At 36.6% G+C, this 17,341-nt stretch overlaps 1 protein-coding gene across 5 annotated transcripts in view; it reads left to right on the top strand.

The window, feature by feature from the left end:
- arhgap21b (Rho GTPase activating protein 21b) overlaps positions 1 to 17,341 on the top strand; it is a 70,425-nt gene that overhangs the window by 16,692 nt on the left and 36,392 nt on the right. For 4 of the 5 annotated variants that reach the window (XM_055203020.2, XM_073854700.1, XM_073854696.1 and 1 more), the window contains exons 3-7: positions 3,382 to 3,555; positions 7,392 to 7,413; positions 14,788 to 14,880; positions 14,979 to 15,057; positions 15,272 to 15,326. In XM_055203020.2, the coding sequence (XP_055058995.2) occupies positions 3,382 to 3,555; positions 7,392 to 7,413; positions 14,788 to 14,880; positions 14,979 to 15,057; positions 15,272 to 15,326 (423 nt within the window). Of the gene's footprint in view, positions 1 to 3,381; positions 3,556 to 7,391; positions 7,414 to 14,787; positions 14,881 to 14,978; positions 15,058 to 15,271; positions 15,327 to 16,868; positions 16,972 to 17,341 lie in introns of those variants that run through there. The other variant, XM_055203022.2, reaches the window with a different exon arrangement.

Here is a 17,341-nt window from a genome sequence, read left to right as displayed (position 1 = left end):
TGTTCCGAATGAAAAAATCTAAAACATAACAAATCAAATCCCCCCTCCAAACTCTCCACATTTCCCTTTGGCGATCATCTTCTGAGCAGGCAAAATGGCTGCCATTTGATTGTGTTCTGGCACATGAAGGTGTTAGAAAGACCTTTATTGGTTTGGTCTGTCAACAAGTGCAGGAGTGTCAGTCCCAAAGTTGCTAAATGTTTGGAAGTCTGTTTGGAATAGCTAAGCCTTGCCCCTTATCCCAGAGTGAAACAACCACGTTCATTCTGCGTGACTGAGCACTATTCCTGATTTGCATCCGGTTGGAATTGTGATCACTCATGAAAAAACATTGGTAATTTCCCTGACATACAGTGGTTCAGTTCACAAAATGTTATTGTCGCTTACAAATAGTGTCCAGGAGTTTGCTCTGTAATGCATGCCCACAAGCTATTAATGAAAGTGTAGAATACTTAACTACACATACTTAAATAATTACAAAGACACATAATTTGTGTTTTTGTAGTTAAACAGGATCATTAAATCTTTTGTGGAAAGTTTTCTGACGATTTTCAGTTGTGGGGTTTTAAATACATGATTGGCATTTATTCTGGAAATCGTCACTGCTCTTATTAGAAACCTGCTCCACATGTTCACACAGGCTCTTCGATTTCATGTGCACTTGCCGTGTTTCACACTTATTAACTCATTCCTCAAAGAGTCAACTGCACAGAGTGGAATTTGTCACCCAACTTAAAGACTGTTTGTGTAGTATGCAAAAATAAACCAAGGTCTCATAGTTTGCTACACATTAATGAGTCTATGTTCTTTAGCACACACCTGGTAAACGCCTAGGAGCTTTTTCCATTTACATCAAGTAGTGACCTCATCAGCCAGTCATGAGAAGGGGGATGAATTTTGCACTGCAGATATCTTGGAACATATGGAGCACAGATATGTACTCATACCAGAGATAATGTTTACTCATTATTAATGAGTCTAGCAGTTTTTTGCATATTTTTATGTTACTTTAACTTAAAAAAGTTAAACAATTTTAACTTGAATTTATAAGTTATGTCAACTTTTTTTTAAGCCAAAACTTAAAATTGTAGGTTGAATTGACTTGCAAAACCAAGTTGTTTTAACTTTGTGCTGCTTTTCTTTTTTTACAGTGTAGGGGTTTGCCCATCATGTTTTTTGAGCCCCCAATCTGATCCAAGTCATTTAATTTTGTGTATCGATTCAGAGTATAGGCCTGATACTTGAATTTTCCTATTGCTAGGTACACACTTCAAATGCATTAAGATTATTAAAATCAACTCATTATATAAGATTGACAACACAATAGCTTTGCAATGCATTAAAAAAATAATAATTTCAATACTCCATAAATCCACAAATACTCCAAAATTTTTTATTTAATTATGTATTATTATTTAAAGGTGCCATAGAATGTAAAACTGTATTTACCCCGGCATAAATGAAGAATAAGAGTTCTGTACGTGTTAATGACATATCGTAAGCCTCAAACACTCTTGTTTTCTCCTTATTTAAACTTCGTGCATAAAAAGATCACTGAAAAACAGGCCAATCTCAACATTACACCAACTGTGACGTTACAGTCATGATGTACGCCCTAACATTAAAATACACGCTAAATTAATTACAATGTTATTGCAATTCAAAAAAAATGTTGTGACGGCTGAGTTATTGTTTTATGCTTGTTAATGCTATATGCTAACATTTTCAGGCGGAAGTTCTACAGTTATGTTTTGCAGGTCCATACTGATAAAACACAAACTTACCACTCAGAAACTGACATTTCCAATTTCCGAATAATTGATTATTCCTCAAAACTTCTTTGTATGACACAGGCTCAAACATAAGGTCTGTTTGTGTACACAGAGCTACTGAAATGAGCTGCTCTGAGAAACAGCCAATCAGAGCAGAGCTCAACATTATTATTCATGACCCTTTCAAATGAGGTAATGATAGACCATTTAATTCTAAGGACAAATCCTAGGTTTGTGAATGGACATATAATACCATCTCTGGATAATTTTTGCACTTGAAAACGTCACATACCTTCTATGTAGATATCAAAGAACAATGTAACATTGTATCAATGCATTCTTTGGCACCTTTAATGCATAACAATCCAGCTTAGTGCAGCATTATAGTGAACATTATAGTAAATAGCTTCATTAATTCAATGCTGCATCAAAACTAAAACACTTTACACACTTTACACAGAATATTGAGATCTATTCTGATATTCCGGGTGTTTTAGTTTTGAGGTGTTGTGAGTATTTGACAGTATTAGATGCTGCTCTATTGGTGTACCGACTTACAAGTGTCTGTTGCAATGTTTTCATATTTCCACACTGCAGATGTTTTATCCATGTAGTAAGTCACAATTTGCATTTTTTTGTTTATGACTCCCGCGTGACAGCTTGCGTAAATAAAGGATGATCGGACGATTCCGATCAGCTAAAAAATGCCTTGCTAGGCCCTGATACCGATCTTTGCAATCGGATTGGGACATCCCTAATTAATACATTTAGATATTTTGCTACTTGACGCTAGTTACCAACCATATATTAAGTAACGCTGTATCATTATCATTTACAGGAAGGCAGGTTTCCACAACTGCTAGTTTCAGCGTTGAATCTGATTCAATGGGAGATGTTTCCTAAGTGTTAATCTATTTCTCAAGGAAATGAACTTCCACCCACACCCTCAAGACATGACATCAGGTTTGACTCAACCTTCAGTTGGTGTTCCTCAGTGTGTTGAGGAAAATGTCAAGGATGATGATGTCACAGCAGGTCTGATTCATCCTTGTGCAGTTCCTGTTTAGTTTGTGAACTACGACTAGTGCATTGGAGTCCTTTAGCTGCCAACATTTGACAAACAAATTTTATGTCTCTAAAGTGATGACATTTACCACAAGCACAAAATGTCTTGGTCTGCCTCCAGGGTGTGGTTGTACATTGATTCTGTTCTAGTGTCCAGTGTTATCTTATTTACAAAAGTTACACACAAGTAAGAGCTTTAGTGACAAAGTTAAAGTCGCAACAGATAAAGAGTTTAACAGATTTTATGGGAAAACTCTGGAGTCTTGCTAAATGGATGTAAATGTTACACAATTTGAAGTATTATTGAAAGCTTAAAACATAATCGGTGGTCAATTGCAGAGGGTGGTGGTGGTACTAAATGTAGGAAATATTTCATTTTTTCCCCTTACATAGCAGGTGAGGAATGTGTTTCACATTGTAAACAAACTCAAATAATGTGGTATCTGCATAGCTCTCTGTGCGGAGATTCCACAATGACTAGCTATGACAAGTATATCAGACATTTTAAACTCACTTTCTCTTGATTTTATCTGTTTTTCTGTAGGATGTGGCAGATGAGGACGAGGCTTCAGGAGTGTTCTTTCAGCCGGAGGAAGAGCCATTTTCCTGGCCGGGACCAAAGACGATTCGTCTGCGCCGCACTTCACAAGGCTTTGGCTTCACTCTGCGTCACTTTATTGTGTACCCACCTGAGTCAGCTGTGCATTCAAATTTTAAGGTAGTGTGAATTTTTACATCATTACTAGCGTTATTGCAGCTTTGTTTATAATAAAAACATAGTTATTTTGCACAAAATTGCACATCCTCGTTCCAAAACTGAATTTCTCAATGACTTTAAATTGCAAAATAAGAGAATTTAATAATTTTCCTGTTGGGCGGATTCAGTACAACGGCAGTACATTATGAATCACAATAATGCTTAATAAATCACCAAAGGCTGTCAGAGAGAGTAACATTTGTAATGAAAAAGCAATATTTTTTATAAATGATTAAAAATGTAATAATACATATGTTACAGAACTGGAGGCACTATACTTATAGTTTAGGGTTGTGCCGATATACGATAGTATCGTGTATCGATGATCTTCAGACATAACGCCAATAGCAGGCTTTCATGATGATAGTCATGACGATAGTTGGCGATGGTTATTATTATTATTATCATCATAGTTTCACATTAACATGCACATTGCATGCTTATCCTCACATGAGGGTTTGTGGTCTTCACTTTATGCAGAGAGCTTTTACGCAGAGAGAGGATTCCTTATTGCACGCACCTGCACTTAATGCCACGTCTTTGATTCCTAGCACCTGAAATAAATCCAGCGCGTCATATGCAGCTGCGCTTCTCTCTGTCTCGCGTGCACGTGCTCTCGCATCTGTCTGAAGTCTGAACAGAAACTAAAGTAGTAATCCTTATGTATTTGTTAAGTTTTATGCGTTTCATGCGAGCTGAGGCAAACTTTCCCTTTTGTTTCAAATTTAACTCGCATGTGCAGAGAGCTGCGCGCTCTGTCTGAAGTCAGATCACTAGTAATCCTGTGATTTCAATGCATTTCAAGGAGTTGTAGCAATACATCCCTCATGTTTAAAATATAAATTGCATTCTGCTGGATCGATGTGTTTAAAGGCACCTCTGCGAGCACCACTGCTTGACATGCATAGCCTTCTGCAACTAAACAAATGCATTGAGTTGTTTGTATGTGTGCGTGCGTGCATGTGTTTGCGCAGGTGCATGTTTTTACAGTCATTCACTTTTTTCGTTGCCATTGACGAGATAACTCGTCAATTAAAGGCAGGATAGGCAGGAATTATCTAAAAAAACTTTTTTTTTTTAAACTGTCTTTATATACCAATACATAAGTAAAACGTAAGTACTCTGAAAAAGAGAGTATAAAAATCGAGTGTCTATAGACCTCTCACGACTGTTTTAAACACAGCTCATTTTTCCATTCACTACACCCCCTCCCTTCTGGGTTTCTTTTAAAGCCACACCCCAAAACACATGAACGCGCGATGCTGACCGGCTCTGCTGGGAGAAGCATTTATCAGACGAGCGGAGAGGAAGGAGCGCGGTGCATGTAGTAACATCATGTCACAATCACATGTAATAATAATCATAAAGTTGATACAAGTTTTTTTATTACCATGAGTTACACTGTGATGAAGGTGAATTTCGTGGAGGATTCATAAGATATACCGGGTTTCGCATGTAAGAGTTTCCGTGATGAAAGCATTGTTGACTCTGATGAGGACTACACTCCGGAGACAATACCGCTACCGAATCGCCAACTCGGGAAAAAGCCACGCGATATTTACTCTCGTTTGATTTCTTCGTTTATTCCCTTTTTTTGCCTTATTTGCCTTCGCTGACTGCATATGCAGGTACTGTGAGTTCTGAATGCTCTACCGTACTTTTGCTCTTCCTAGAGTGCCTCGTGCACATTCAAATTGGGTGTGCGCATGTGTGGGCAAATCCCGTAGCAACAGGGGTGGTGCCATGGTCGCGAGAGTGATAGTCGCGCAAGCCAATCATTTGTTTTGTCCCGAATGGAAATAATGAGCTGTGTTTAAAACCGTCGTTAGAGGTCCACAGACCCTCGACTCCTAAACTCTCTTTTTCAGAGTACTTACACCTCACCCATGCATTGGTATATAAAGACAGCCTAAACAAATTTGTAAAAAAGTGTTTTAGATAATTCCTGCCTATCCTGCCTTTAAGAGAAAAAGCTTCCCTGCCAATGACGAGAATTTCCGGCAAATCCACTATTATCCACCAGGGAACTTATACAACCCGGAAGTAGCAGCTTACTGTGAAAGAGAAAGAACTCCTTGTATGTTTTAAAGATCGCTTTGCATCTGATTTCTATCAAAAGCCCTTCACAAAAATGGAATTATCTCTGCTTTTTGCTCAAAATTGGGTGTTTTTGAAGAAACCTACCCATATTTGAGAGGTGATAAAAAGAGAACTAATGAAGGTTGGATGAAATGTTTTTTTTTGTTTTGTTTGAAAGCAGAGGGTCTGTTCTTTCATTTGATATATTGTTTGTTTATATATTTAAAGAAGAACATTTTCTGGAAGGCATTAAACTTTTGTGAAAGTCGTGAAAAATGCTGGTGCTGGCTGGCAACTTAAAAAAAAAAACGCTGGTGGGGAAAGAGTCAAGTAATTATGTAAAATAATCAGGTTTATGATTACAAGCAGCCCTAGCTCTGACATTTCCTTGCACCAGAGAGGTTGTTAGTAGGGATGCCACAATTCTCAATATAATATTGAACCGCTCAGTTCGACCCCCATGGTCCAATACGCGCATGTGAATTGCAGTTTTTCGGTTTATGAACCCAAATCTGTTCATTTTATATTCCCTGCACTTTTGTTAATGTGCGCGCCCGCATGATCTGCACGCTTAAACGCCATCCAGTCACTGTGCGCTAGCTGCTTTAACTCTGCTTGAACTCTGCTTGCAATGCTGGTGTCAGTTTTCATTCGCACGCACACACACCCAACAGGAGTCTGACAACAAAAAGAAGCAGCACGACTGTCTTTTAAATGTGAGGTGTGGATTAATTATTTGCGCGAGTAGATTACATACAACATCAATGTAAAGATGCAAATTTGCGTGGGGCAATGCGAATTATGCAAATTGGGCTTGTTATTGACCCAAACGTGTGTGTTTTTTTTAAGATTTTTTTGCCTCAAACACGGCTTCTCCGCAAAGTTAAAAGTTCAACTCAGGAAGAAAATGCGCATGATGCTAAAATAAATCCCACCAGTAAACTTGATTGAGGAACGCATTTTTGGTTTCTACACAGACAGCATGATGTTGGACTTAACAGTAGTGCAGTAAGGTATAGCCTTCATTTACAATGTAAAGTTTCATTTACTGAGTAAAGGTAGGCTATATAAAATGGCCAATTTATGTAACATAATGAATTCACATGTTCCCCAGTTTGAATAGGACATCATTTTTATATATCTTTATTTAATTATATCTTATATTATTGTATCAATACACTAGAAATGTGTAAGATGATTTTTGCATTTACATAAAATAAAGAGAACTGCAATTAAAACCAGTATTTTTGTTTCTTAACATCTCACTGTTCCTGTTACCTAAGCATAGAATATTTAAAAACTTTAATAGGCCAAGGCATCAGAACTGAAAACCATGCACAAGAATCGAAAATTGTATTGAACCATGAACTAAGTGTATTGTTGCATCCCTAGTTGTTAGCATGCAGAGGGTTAAAGCCAGCGAATGTGTTGTTCACAAATTTTAGAGCACCTGGGCTTTAATGACACCCTCAGATTAATGGCATCAGTTTTAAGAAGATTGCTGTCATGACTGTGTTCCTTTTGTTCTTTTTAGTCCACCAATTAAGTGATTTGTCATAATGAGTAAAAAATGAACAAATAACTAAATGAGTAAACTACTGCAATCTCAAAATGGGGCAATTGTCTGCTGACAATAGTGCAAGAAATTTTCTGTGGAAAGAGCATGCCACATTATTTAACCTACAAATTAATGTTTTTTCTTTCTTTTGTATTTCTAGGATGAAGACCATGGATCCAGAGGTAAGTTATCACTTTTATTAACATTCAACGTTTTTTTTTTGAATAACTTATAAAACTTGATTTTGAGGATCTTAATTTCATATTCGTAAAAACTGACTGTTTTATGAGAGTGGTCTGTTAAGTTTAATAAGGCCTGTCAGCACCCAATGAGCTGGCAATAAGTCAGGCTTGTCTCTGTGAATGACAGGCTTTTATTCAGATCCCATCACTGATCGCGCTCATGACACGGTTCAGTGCAATCATCTATAGTTGCCAAAAATAACTCATCCAGATTCTTTCCCCTCTTCACTGTTTGAACTTTTGACCTGGGTTGTGTGTTTTTATAGATTGCACCATTTTGTTTCAAAAGAGCTTGACTGTTTGATTTTTGTTCCTAGTTTGTCTTTTTAGCCTGTTCTGAATTAGAGATGTGCTTAAGTACATATTTCATAAATATTGATTAGTCTGTGGATTGTTTGAATGACTTTTTGATTAGTCAGTATAATAACACTAGTTATAGGTGATCCATTACATCCTGTAGAGATGTGTTTTCATATTGGGTGTTTTCATTTTGAGAATGATAAATGAACCCAAGGTTTTAAGTGTCTTAGTACAGCTGCCGTTAAAAAAATATTTGCAGTCTGACATTGGAATTTATTGTGGTATGTAGTGACCAAAACCATACTACTACTCCGGGGCGGGCGATATGACCAAATTCTTATATCACAATAGGATTCCTTTTTATAACATGAGTTGAATTGAATTGAATTGAATTATATATATATATATAAACTAATACAAGCAAAAAAGATGATAAAAACAAACAAAACTCAAGCTCACTAAAGATAAACAGTCAGTGATGAAGGAATAATAATAATAATAATAATAATAATAATAATAATAATGATTATATTTATTATTATTATTATTATAATTGTTATCAAAGCTAAAAAAGTGATTTAGTCAAGAGCAGTGAGAGATTTTTTTCTCAATGCACTTTGATTAACATGAGTGACAGACAGGAGAAAAATTAGGTAACTTCCCCTTTAAGACCAAAGTCCGGATCCAATATACAGTGACACATGCGTTTTCTTTTTCAGCTGTTTACTTTCTTTTAAGACCTAAATGGTTGTGTTTATGAGGATACTTGCAAAGATGGGAATTTTGACGCATATATCTATTTAAGGCCAGTAAAACGGGAAAAAATGCTCACAAGTTTAATGAGCAGCGGATGCATGACTTGCACGCTTTTCAGAAACAGCATGCAAGTCACTGTTTTTTTTTGTGTTTAATTGGCTTAAAATCACTTAAAGCGACACCATGTAATTTTTCAACCTTCATAATAAATTTTCAAGACCCTTGTGATAGTACATCGACTTTAAATAGGATAAATGACATGTCTACCATAGCCTGACGGGGTCTGTATCGCTTTTACTCGTACGTTAAAACTTAGGGTTTCGGGTAGTAACCAGAGCACAAAAAAAACTACAAAATTCGACTGCTTTACGGCATACGTCACTTTCTCCACACAATTTTTAACATGAATTTAGCTGGAGGCTACTTAAGGAGTGTAGAGAGCAATTTCTATTATGTGACCCTGTGGCACAATGTTAGTGTCATGGACCTATGACACGGGCGGCCCGGGCTCGATTCCCCTTTAAGGCAATTTTTTATATAAACTCACGATCTTGATTCATACATAAATGCAACCTTCTTTATAAATGACGGCGATTATCTTGCATATAGTTCCCTGTATTCAGATGCTGCATTCACGTGTTCACGTATTTACCTTTCTTTTACTGTCTATGATAGTTTCATTACAGTCCAGGATGCTATAGCAGACAAACTTGCTCAAACTCAGTGTAAAACCAAACCCTATTCATTCACCAATCAGATCCCAGCGCGTCTCTCTTCTCTCTTTCTCATTTGCTGAGTTCCGCTGTCACTCGCGTGATGTATTACAAAGCGGCAGACCTAAACACATCGGTTTACTTGGATTTGGAGTGACAATTTTCACACAAAAGAGAGGATAAACGAGCGCCATTGCGGAAAATCCTGGTGGCAAGGGAGAGAGAGACGATGCAACAATATTTGTTTCGAAAATGTCAAGGAAATATTTCTGGTCATTTCTCAATTGGAAGGCTGCAGTCTCCGGAGGTCAAATATGAAGGTTGCATATGTCATCAAGCCTGGTTTAGTAAGGTAAACTTAGCATTACATTCGCAAGTCATAAGCATACTGCAACAATTTACGATTAACTAAGTATAACAGTCAACTTTATAATTGTTATTATTCTGAAATAAGACAGTCTTGATGACGTATGCAGCTTAGACATCCGGAGGCTGCAACCTGCAGATTGAGAAATGGCTTCTGCCACGAGTTCCTCATCAGAAAGTTATAACATGACTGCGTTTCTCCCCGATGCCTCAAATTTTTGATCGTTTAGCGTTTTAAATGTTTAGTTTTTAGTTTAGTTTTAAGGTTGGCCAATTATTTTCCTTTGCGACAGTGCTGCGGCGCTTGTGGCCTCTAGGGGCGCTAGTCGTGAAAAATACATGTCTAGCGCCCCCTAGTGGCCAAAAAGTTCCGCGGTGTGCCTTTAAATATGTGAACAAACAATACGTTTCCGTGACCACGCGCACTGCAATGAGATGTGGGTGCGTAACCTCGATAGAGACTATAGTCCAAAATATCTACCGTTTGACAAATTTCTACCGGTTTATCATATCTACTGGTTTATCGCCCACCCCTACTACTACTAATGTCTATTAAAACACTCCCACAAACCACACTAAATACAGCTTGTCTTATCAAAGATGAGCTGTGTTATTTTAAAGAATGGAAAATATAAGAATAAAGAACATCTGTGTGGAAACACTGAATAAATGATAGTTAAAGATTTGCCAGGTCTGGGACATAATGGTTCAGGAATGACTCTTTAAATTCCAGCATCTTTCCCACAGGATAAGTGCCATATTCCATTGTGAGGCCCTAAATCATGCTTTGCTTCATTCAGATGGGATTCTTAGCTAAGCATAAATCCTTTATTTTGAAAGGTTTTATCTACTGCATGTTTTGGCCAGCGTTTCATATAAGCATCTGACAAACATATTTCTGTGTTTCTTCACCAGAGTAGACAGGTCAGATGTACCACTAGGACGTAATGCTACCCAAGACTTTGTGGTTTAACTGATGTATATGATGTATAATCTTTTTAATACAGTCACAAGTTGACTAGTAGGTTTATGGAGATTTTTCTTCCTTTCATCCCAGCTTATAAACACTATTGTAGCAGTAATATAGTGGGTGAATTTAAAGACGTACTTTTGACAGACCCTAAAGCACACCGTCAGCACGCCCAAACCCTTCAAACTTGTGTTTCTACATTCATTTTAAAAATTGGCACTGCAGCAATCCAAGCACCAGTTTTTATTTAACAATAGATTTCAAAACTATCAATTTCAGACACCTGCATAAATATACTGCGCTTTCTTAAGACAGACTAGTTGTTCACACAACCCACCAGCTACTTGCTTTTAAACTATGTAGTATTATAAAAACAGTTAAAGGGATAGTTCAAGAACAACAAAAAAATGAAAATTATGAAGTAATTTACTCCCTCTCATGTATTCAAAACCTGTATGAGTTTCTTTGTTCTGTTAAACACAAAAGAAGATTTATTGGTAAATAATGGTACCCATGCAGTTGATGGATACTGCCAGCTGTGTGCTTACCATCTATGATGTAAAAATCTTTGTTTGCAATAAAGGTTTATATTTATACAGCTTTAAAACAACATGAGGGTGAATAAATGATAACTATCTTTTTAACAAAGCCTGTCCTAGTGCGGACTACGTCATGGCTGTTTTTTCTGGCCCTGTGCATCTTCACTTGAGTTTATAGCAATCAGTATACATCTTATGCTGTTTTTAAAGTGTTTAAGATTGAAAGCACAAAACATCCTTGCGAGTCTTACATAACCTCACTAAAAGTGCGTGTATTTCTGTATGCAAAATGTCCTGAACTTGTACCAGGTTACGTGGTAGTAAAATGATCGATTTGCATGCTGTATAATGCCCAAAAGTGTTTTACTATGATCCAGGGCTGGTCTGTCTACACAAATTGTCTACAGGTTTTTAGCTGTAGATTTTCTGTAAGTGTTTAGTTCTTTACGTGCACCTACATAAATAAAAAATTTTATGCTGTGATTTGTGCATGTAATCCCAGTCAGTGCATCTGCCTTACTCTGGAAAATATAAGATAGATATACTGAGAAAAGGCATTTATTACAAGAAAGAAAGAGAAATAGTAGAGAAATTATTACTGCAGTGGTTTTAAGTGTTTTTATTATTATTGCCACCAGATTTAGGGTAGTATACCCATTATATTAATATCTGGCTAAAATATAATAAAAATAGCAGTACTGTAATGGTACATATTGTATATATTTTCCAATAGTAAATAACTATAAAACTGTAGTATATAATAAATGACACAAGAGGGCGTATTAAGTCCTTCCCAGTGTTCACATCAAAAACAAGCTATGCCCAAAATAGCATTTCTACAGAACATGTGTAGACTCTGTGTGTTGTATGCAGATTTTTTTGAATGCATAAAATACCTAAATGACCTACCAAAATATCCAGTACTGCCTCCACATTACATAATGTAATTTGCTCACTTTTATGAGTGACTATTTATCATTATTTTCTGTATGTGTTTGATCAGTATTTTTGCAAAGAAATAGCTGTTTTGTGTATATGATAATTGAAATAATTGACAAACATGCGCATATTGTTTTACTTACAATTACAAAAATGTTGACAGTATTTAGCAAATACTGTACAGCAAGTATGCCAGTGTGTTTTAATTACCTTACCAACTATGCAAACCTTTTAGTGTTTGCTGCTGTCAGTTACAGTGACATTTTGTATATTTGCACTGAGATCTGTATTAAACACCCACACTTGTTTCTGTCACACTAAATGTATGAATATAATGCCCCGGGCTTTGAGTCACTGCAGCAGTCGTGCAGCAATCACTAAACGCTTTAGAAACACACAATCACAACCTGTAGTATGGTGACTATAGTTGTTTCATAAAGACACCGTCATTATGCTAAGACGCAAATGTTCACATTTTCTTGTTAAATCTCCACTTTTTCTTTCTTCATGCTTTTTCATATTTAGGAATAGTTTCTATTGACAGCTCATTTTCTCCCAGGCCCTCTGAATTGAAGGATTTGTTCATTTTCTTAAAAAAAAAATCCAGATAATTTACTCACCACCATGTCATCCAAAATGTTGATGTCTTTCTTTGTTCAGTCGAGAAGAAATTATGTTTTTTGAGGAAAACATTCCATGATTTTTCTCATTTAAATAGCAGTTTCAAAGGACTAAACAATCCCAAACGAGGCATAAGGGTTTTATCTAGCGAAACGATCATTTCAATGTCATTTTTGGCAAGTAAAATAAAAAATATGCACTTATAAACCACAACTTCTCATCTTCCTTCTGTCCTGTGACGCACCAGCGCGACCTCACGTAATTGCGTAATGACATTGAAAGGTCATGTGTTATATATGATACTGACACAAAGACATTAATTAGTATCATTCCACATACAACAACATCAGAACGTTCCTCTTTCTCCACACTTGTAAACACTCGGGCGTAGTTTCGCATATGTCATCCGTGACCTTTTGACGTGATGACGTATTACGTGAGGTCGCGCTGGCTCGTCACACAGCCAGAGGAAAATGAGAAGTTTGTGGTTTAAAAATGCATAATTTTTATTTTTCTTGCCAAAAATGACAATCGTTTCGCTATATAAGACCCTTATGCTTCGTTTGAGATCGTTTAGAGTCCTTTGAAACCGCAATTTTAAACTGCATTAAAACTGTTGAGTGTTTTGGGGTCCATTAAAGTCCATTAAAATGGGAGGGATCCTGGAATGTTTTCCTAAAAAAAATATAATTTCTTCTCGACTGAACAAAGAAAGAAATCAACATTTTGGATGACATGGTGGTGAGTAAATTATCTGGATTTTTTTTTAAAGAAAATGGACTAATCCTTTAAAGGCATATTTTTTAACTGCATAAAGCCCACTCCTTCTTACTGCCTACAGCAAAACCACACCCTTTTTTCTTTACTTAAGACTTTGCATGCATTTTACATTTCTTAAATTCCTGAAAAGTCTGAAAACAATCGGAGCATCTGTACACCAGACCTAAGTGAGTTTGTTCCTGATTTCTGAACATGTTTGTGTGGCTGTAAAACTTTAAGACATGCAGCAATAGCTGCTGATATTCTATAGTCATGGTTAGCGGTGTAATAAACTACCAATACATATGAATAACATGACGTTTCGTTCAGCAATACTGTATCGATTTTCAAAAAAAGCAATAGAGATATTTAAAAAAATTCATAAAAGATTCATGGCAGTTGTTTTGTTTGGAGTTTACATCCCGACCACAAAATAGCATTCTTCTAGCATAGGGACGCACCATAAATAGTTTTGCTAAGATTTGCATATTGTGGTGTGTTCTCCGTGACAGTTTTCTAAAACTATATCCAGATTTATTCCTAAAATAGGAAATATCCCAATATTTCGTCTCGCTCTACAGCACTGTAATGTCGACGAAATATAGCATCGCATCAGGTATCGTATTGTGACAGTTTTTGCTGATACACAGCCCTAGTCATGGTAGTTTAAGACTTTTGGTCTTGCATTGTAAAAAGATAAAACTGTACATTACGTTTTGTAATATTGCATAGCATATGTGTGTGCCCGTCTACAAATGTCTTTCCTTTGTTGATTTGTGAACAGTGGTTTATTTTACTGGTGCCTATGTGGTAACCATGGCAACCAACATAGATGAACTTACATGTGTATGTGCTTATTGACCACACTGTTATTATAAACATATCACTTAGAAATTGCAGTCATCTCAAAAGATACGATTTTAAAATTGAATTAGATTTGAATATAGTGTGAATAAAGCCTCCAGAAACTATGATTTTTTTTCTCTAAGCGATGAATGAGACTATAATATCACCTGCCCCACTTTAAACCGCCTGCTCCCTTCAGTAAACATAGTCCACTGTTTCTCATAGCTGTCATCCTCTGGGAATTTGTAGTGCTATTTGTTCACCATAGGATCTGTGTGCTGGCAGATTACATTTGCATGAAGCCATGTATGATCCTCCCTCAGGGGCTGAGGGTTGTCAAATTGAATATTGGGTCTTGGTTTTAGATAAAGTCACAGTATTTCTATTCGAGCTTGTATGTTAAAAATGTTTATTGCGGCTTGGTCTTGTGACCGCTCGGTTCTTCCTGGCTCGGGCTTGTTGTGATCTGGGCCACTCGTGACACTGCTGCTTTTGTTGTTGCCAGGGAGACCGCGAAACAGACTGGAGCCCATGGACACGATCTTTGTGAAGCAGGTCAAAGAGGGAGGGCCCGCTCACAGCGCCGGACTCTGCACGGGTAATTACACCATCCCTTCAGAGATAGGGCACATAATTTTAGTTTGCTTTTTGATGTCTGATCGTCTGGAGTCTAATAATGGAACTGTCTGTTAACAGGAGACAGACTAGTAAAAGTCAATGGTGAAAGCATTGTTGCGATGACGTACTCGCAGGTCATTGGGCTCATCCAAAACAGGTAAGAGATGATAGTCTGATTACATTACCTTTATTAAATATACTTATTTAAGTCACTTAAAATGAGAATAATGCAAACAGAAAGATTTTAAGTAAAAATAAAAGTTTAGCAACATTAAATTAGTAGACTACAAATAGACCCTAGTGAACCATCTGGAAGAGTGAAGAAAATGTTTTTGGTGATTGTGTCCTAAAAATATTTTTTCTCCATCCAGTCATACATTTTTGGAATTGTGTGTGATGCCAAAAGATGAAGATATCCTACAACTGGTAAGTTTTTGCTGATATTGTCTTTATTCTGCATGCGTGTTTGTGTCAGCTGTGATACATGACAGGACACATTTGGGTGATTCTCACGAAATCCAGATTTAGAAGGTGTCCAGCATCAGAATTTTTTAAAAAGCCCTTAAAGCCATTTTTTGCACATAGAAGATTAAGGTCTGAACTTTATATAACCATTATTTTTAGAGGATTGATTGAAAAATATTTCCTGTAGAATTATTTACATTTTTTAGATTATCATTATCAAAAAATTATTATTACCGCAACATGATATTACATTAAATATATGCATTTACAAACTCGTGTTTCGGTAATGAGAACTAAAAAGTTGTCTTGGTACTATGACAATTTTTTTTAAACTTTTATCTGGAGAGAATAAATTAGAACTGCTTACCTGGTAGCCATCTTGAGTGTCACAGTCAATTATGTCCCTTTCAACTATTTTTTTTTTTTTTTTTTGGAAAATGTTGCGGAGGATGAGAAAATTGGTCTTGGAAACATTTATATTCCTTATTATTGTCTCTGCATTTACCAATGATCACCAAACACCACATGTTTCTTTGCTGTAAATGTTTATAGTATAACATGCTCTTGAAGCGTTTTATTTTTTAGATTTTTTAATTGTAAATTTTCAATGTCAAAGAACCCAAATCCAGTCATGGACATGTTGCGGTAATGACAGTTTCCACCTTAAATGTGAAAAAACAACAAATTTGAAGTCATTTGAAATCATGTGCAAAATAGTACGTTAAGAGATGTTTGTAAATGTTTGCTTTAATTTGATATCATTTACTTTTTTATCAATATGTTTCATGACACCTCAAGTATGATTTAGCAAGAATCACCCATTTGTGATCGCTTGGTTTCTCTTTTTTCGGCATTACACTAGCTGTGGGTGGGTGGCTTTACAGTGAAATTTCCTTGGTCCGTATTTTAATTCGATTTTAATTTGATTTATTGTGCAGTAATTCCAATGATGTCTTCATATGCACCGTATCTTAGTTATGCATTGGGCAGAATTTGTTCTATTTATTTCTATGGAAATGAAGGTTCTGACCCGTTTCAAACGAAGGAGGTGGGTTCCTTTGAGTATCTGCTGTATCTGGGACTGCTAACCAGGACACAGCATCCTGTCGCTCTCCAGCGAGCCTCAAACTATCACGCCATCACAGCTGCCCTCAATTACACATAACTGGAGTGCAGTCATCATTTCATTTGTCCTGCATTCTTCACGACACTTTCCGTAACTCCAGAACACTGTTGCATTGTGTTTCTGACACCAGATGTACCGCAAAGTTAAAGAAGAATTTTGCTGTCTGTTACGTCTTGTTTTCCAGTTTCAGCCTTTGTTAGGTTTGTGGAGAAATGGTCAAAGTGGTTGTCTGTGAGTTTAGTTTATGCTGCAGTATAATAAAGCTTTAGAGTTTGGAGAGGTGTGGATCAGGATGTTCTTTGAGGCAGGATGGAAGCTCTCGCTTTATGAAAGGCTGTTTGTGTTGAAGCAGCCGCTCAGCTGGGAGAGAGATGCCAGCTGGGGCCTGGCACATGGAATTTCTCACATGCACATACACAGCTTATATACAGACTGATTCTTTATATGCTTCTCCCCACTGGTCTAGGAGCAGCTATGTAGGTAACTATAAGATGTCTATTTATTACACAGCTCTCTGGGATGCTTGATTATGATTGGTCTTTCACAGTGGTCCGTTATTCCTGGCTTTTTCCAATATAGCTATGCTAGTTTTATGTCCGTTTTATACATCTGTGGTCTTAAATTTCAGCATAATAATCAAAACATTTAATTTTGGTGCATCAAGCCACTTCTATGTTATATTTTGATAATCTTTTGCAGATACTTGCTGAAGTAAAAGGGTAAACTAGTTTTATGATTTATGTCAAGTCTCTTATCGAAAGCACCTTTAGATGTGATACATGGATATGGATTGATACATTGATTTATATTTCTAATGATACATCAATGTATCGATGAAACACATGAAATA

The sequence above is a fragment of the Misgurnus anguillicaudatus genome, chromosome 2 (genome assembly GCF_027580225.2).
Source record: "Misgurnus anguillicaudatus chromosome 2, ASM2758022v2, whole genome shotgun sequence".
Classification (NCBI taxonomy): domain Eukaryota; kingdom Metazoa; phylum Chordata; class Actinopteri; order Cypriniformes; family Cobitidae; genus Misgurnus; species Misgurnus anguillicaudatus.
Note: the sequence above shows the minus strand (reverse complement) of the source record. Positions and strands in the feature narration are given on the sequence as shown.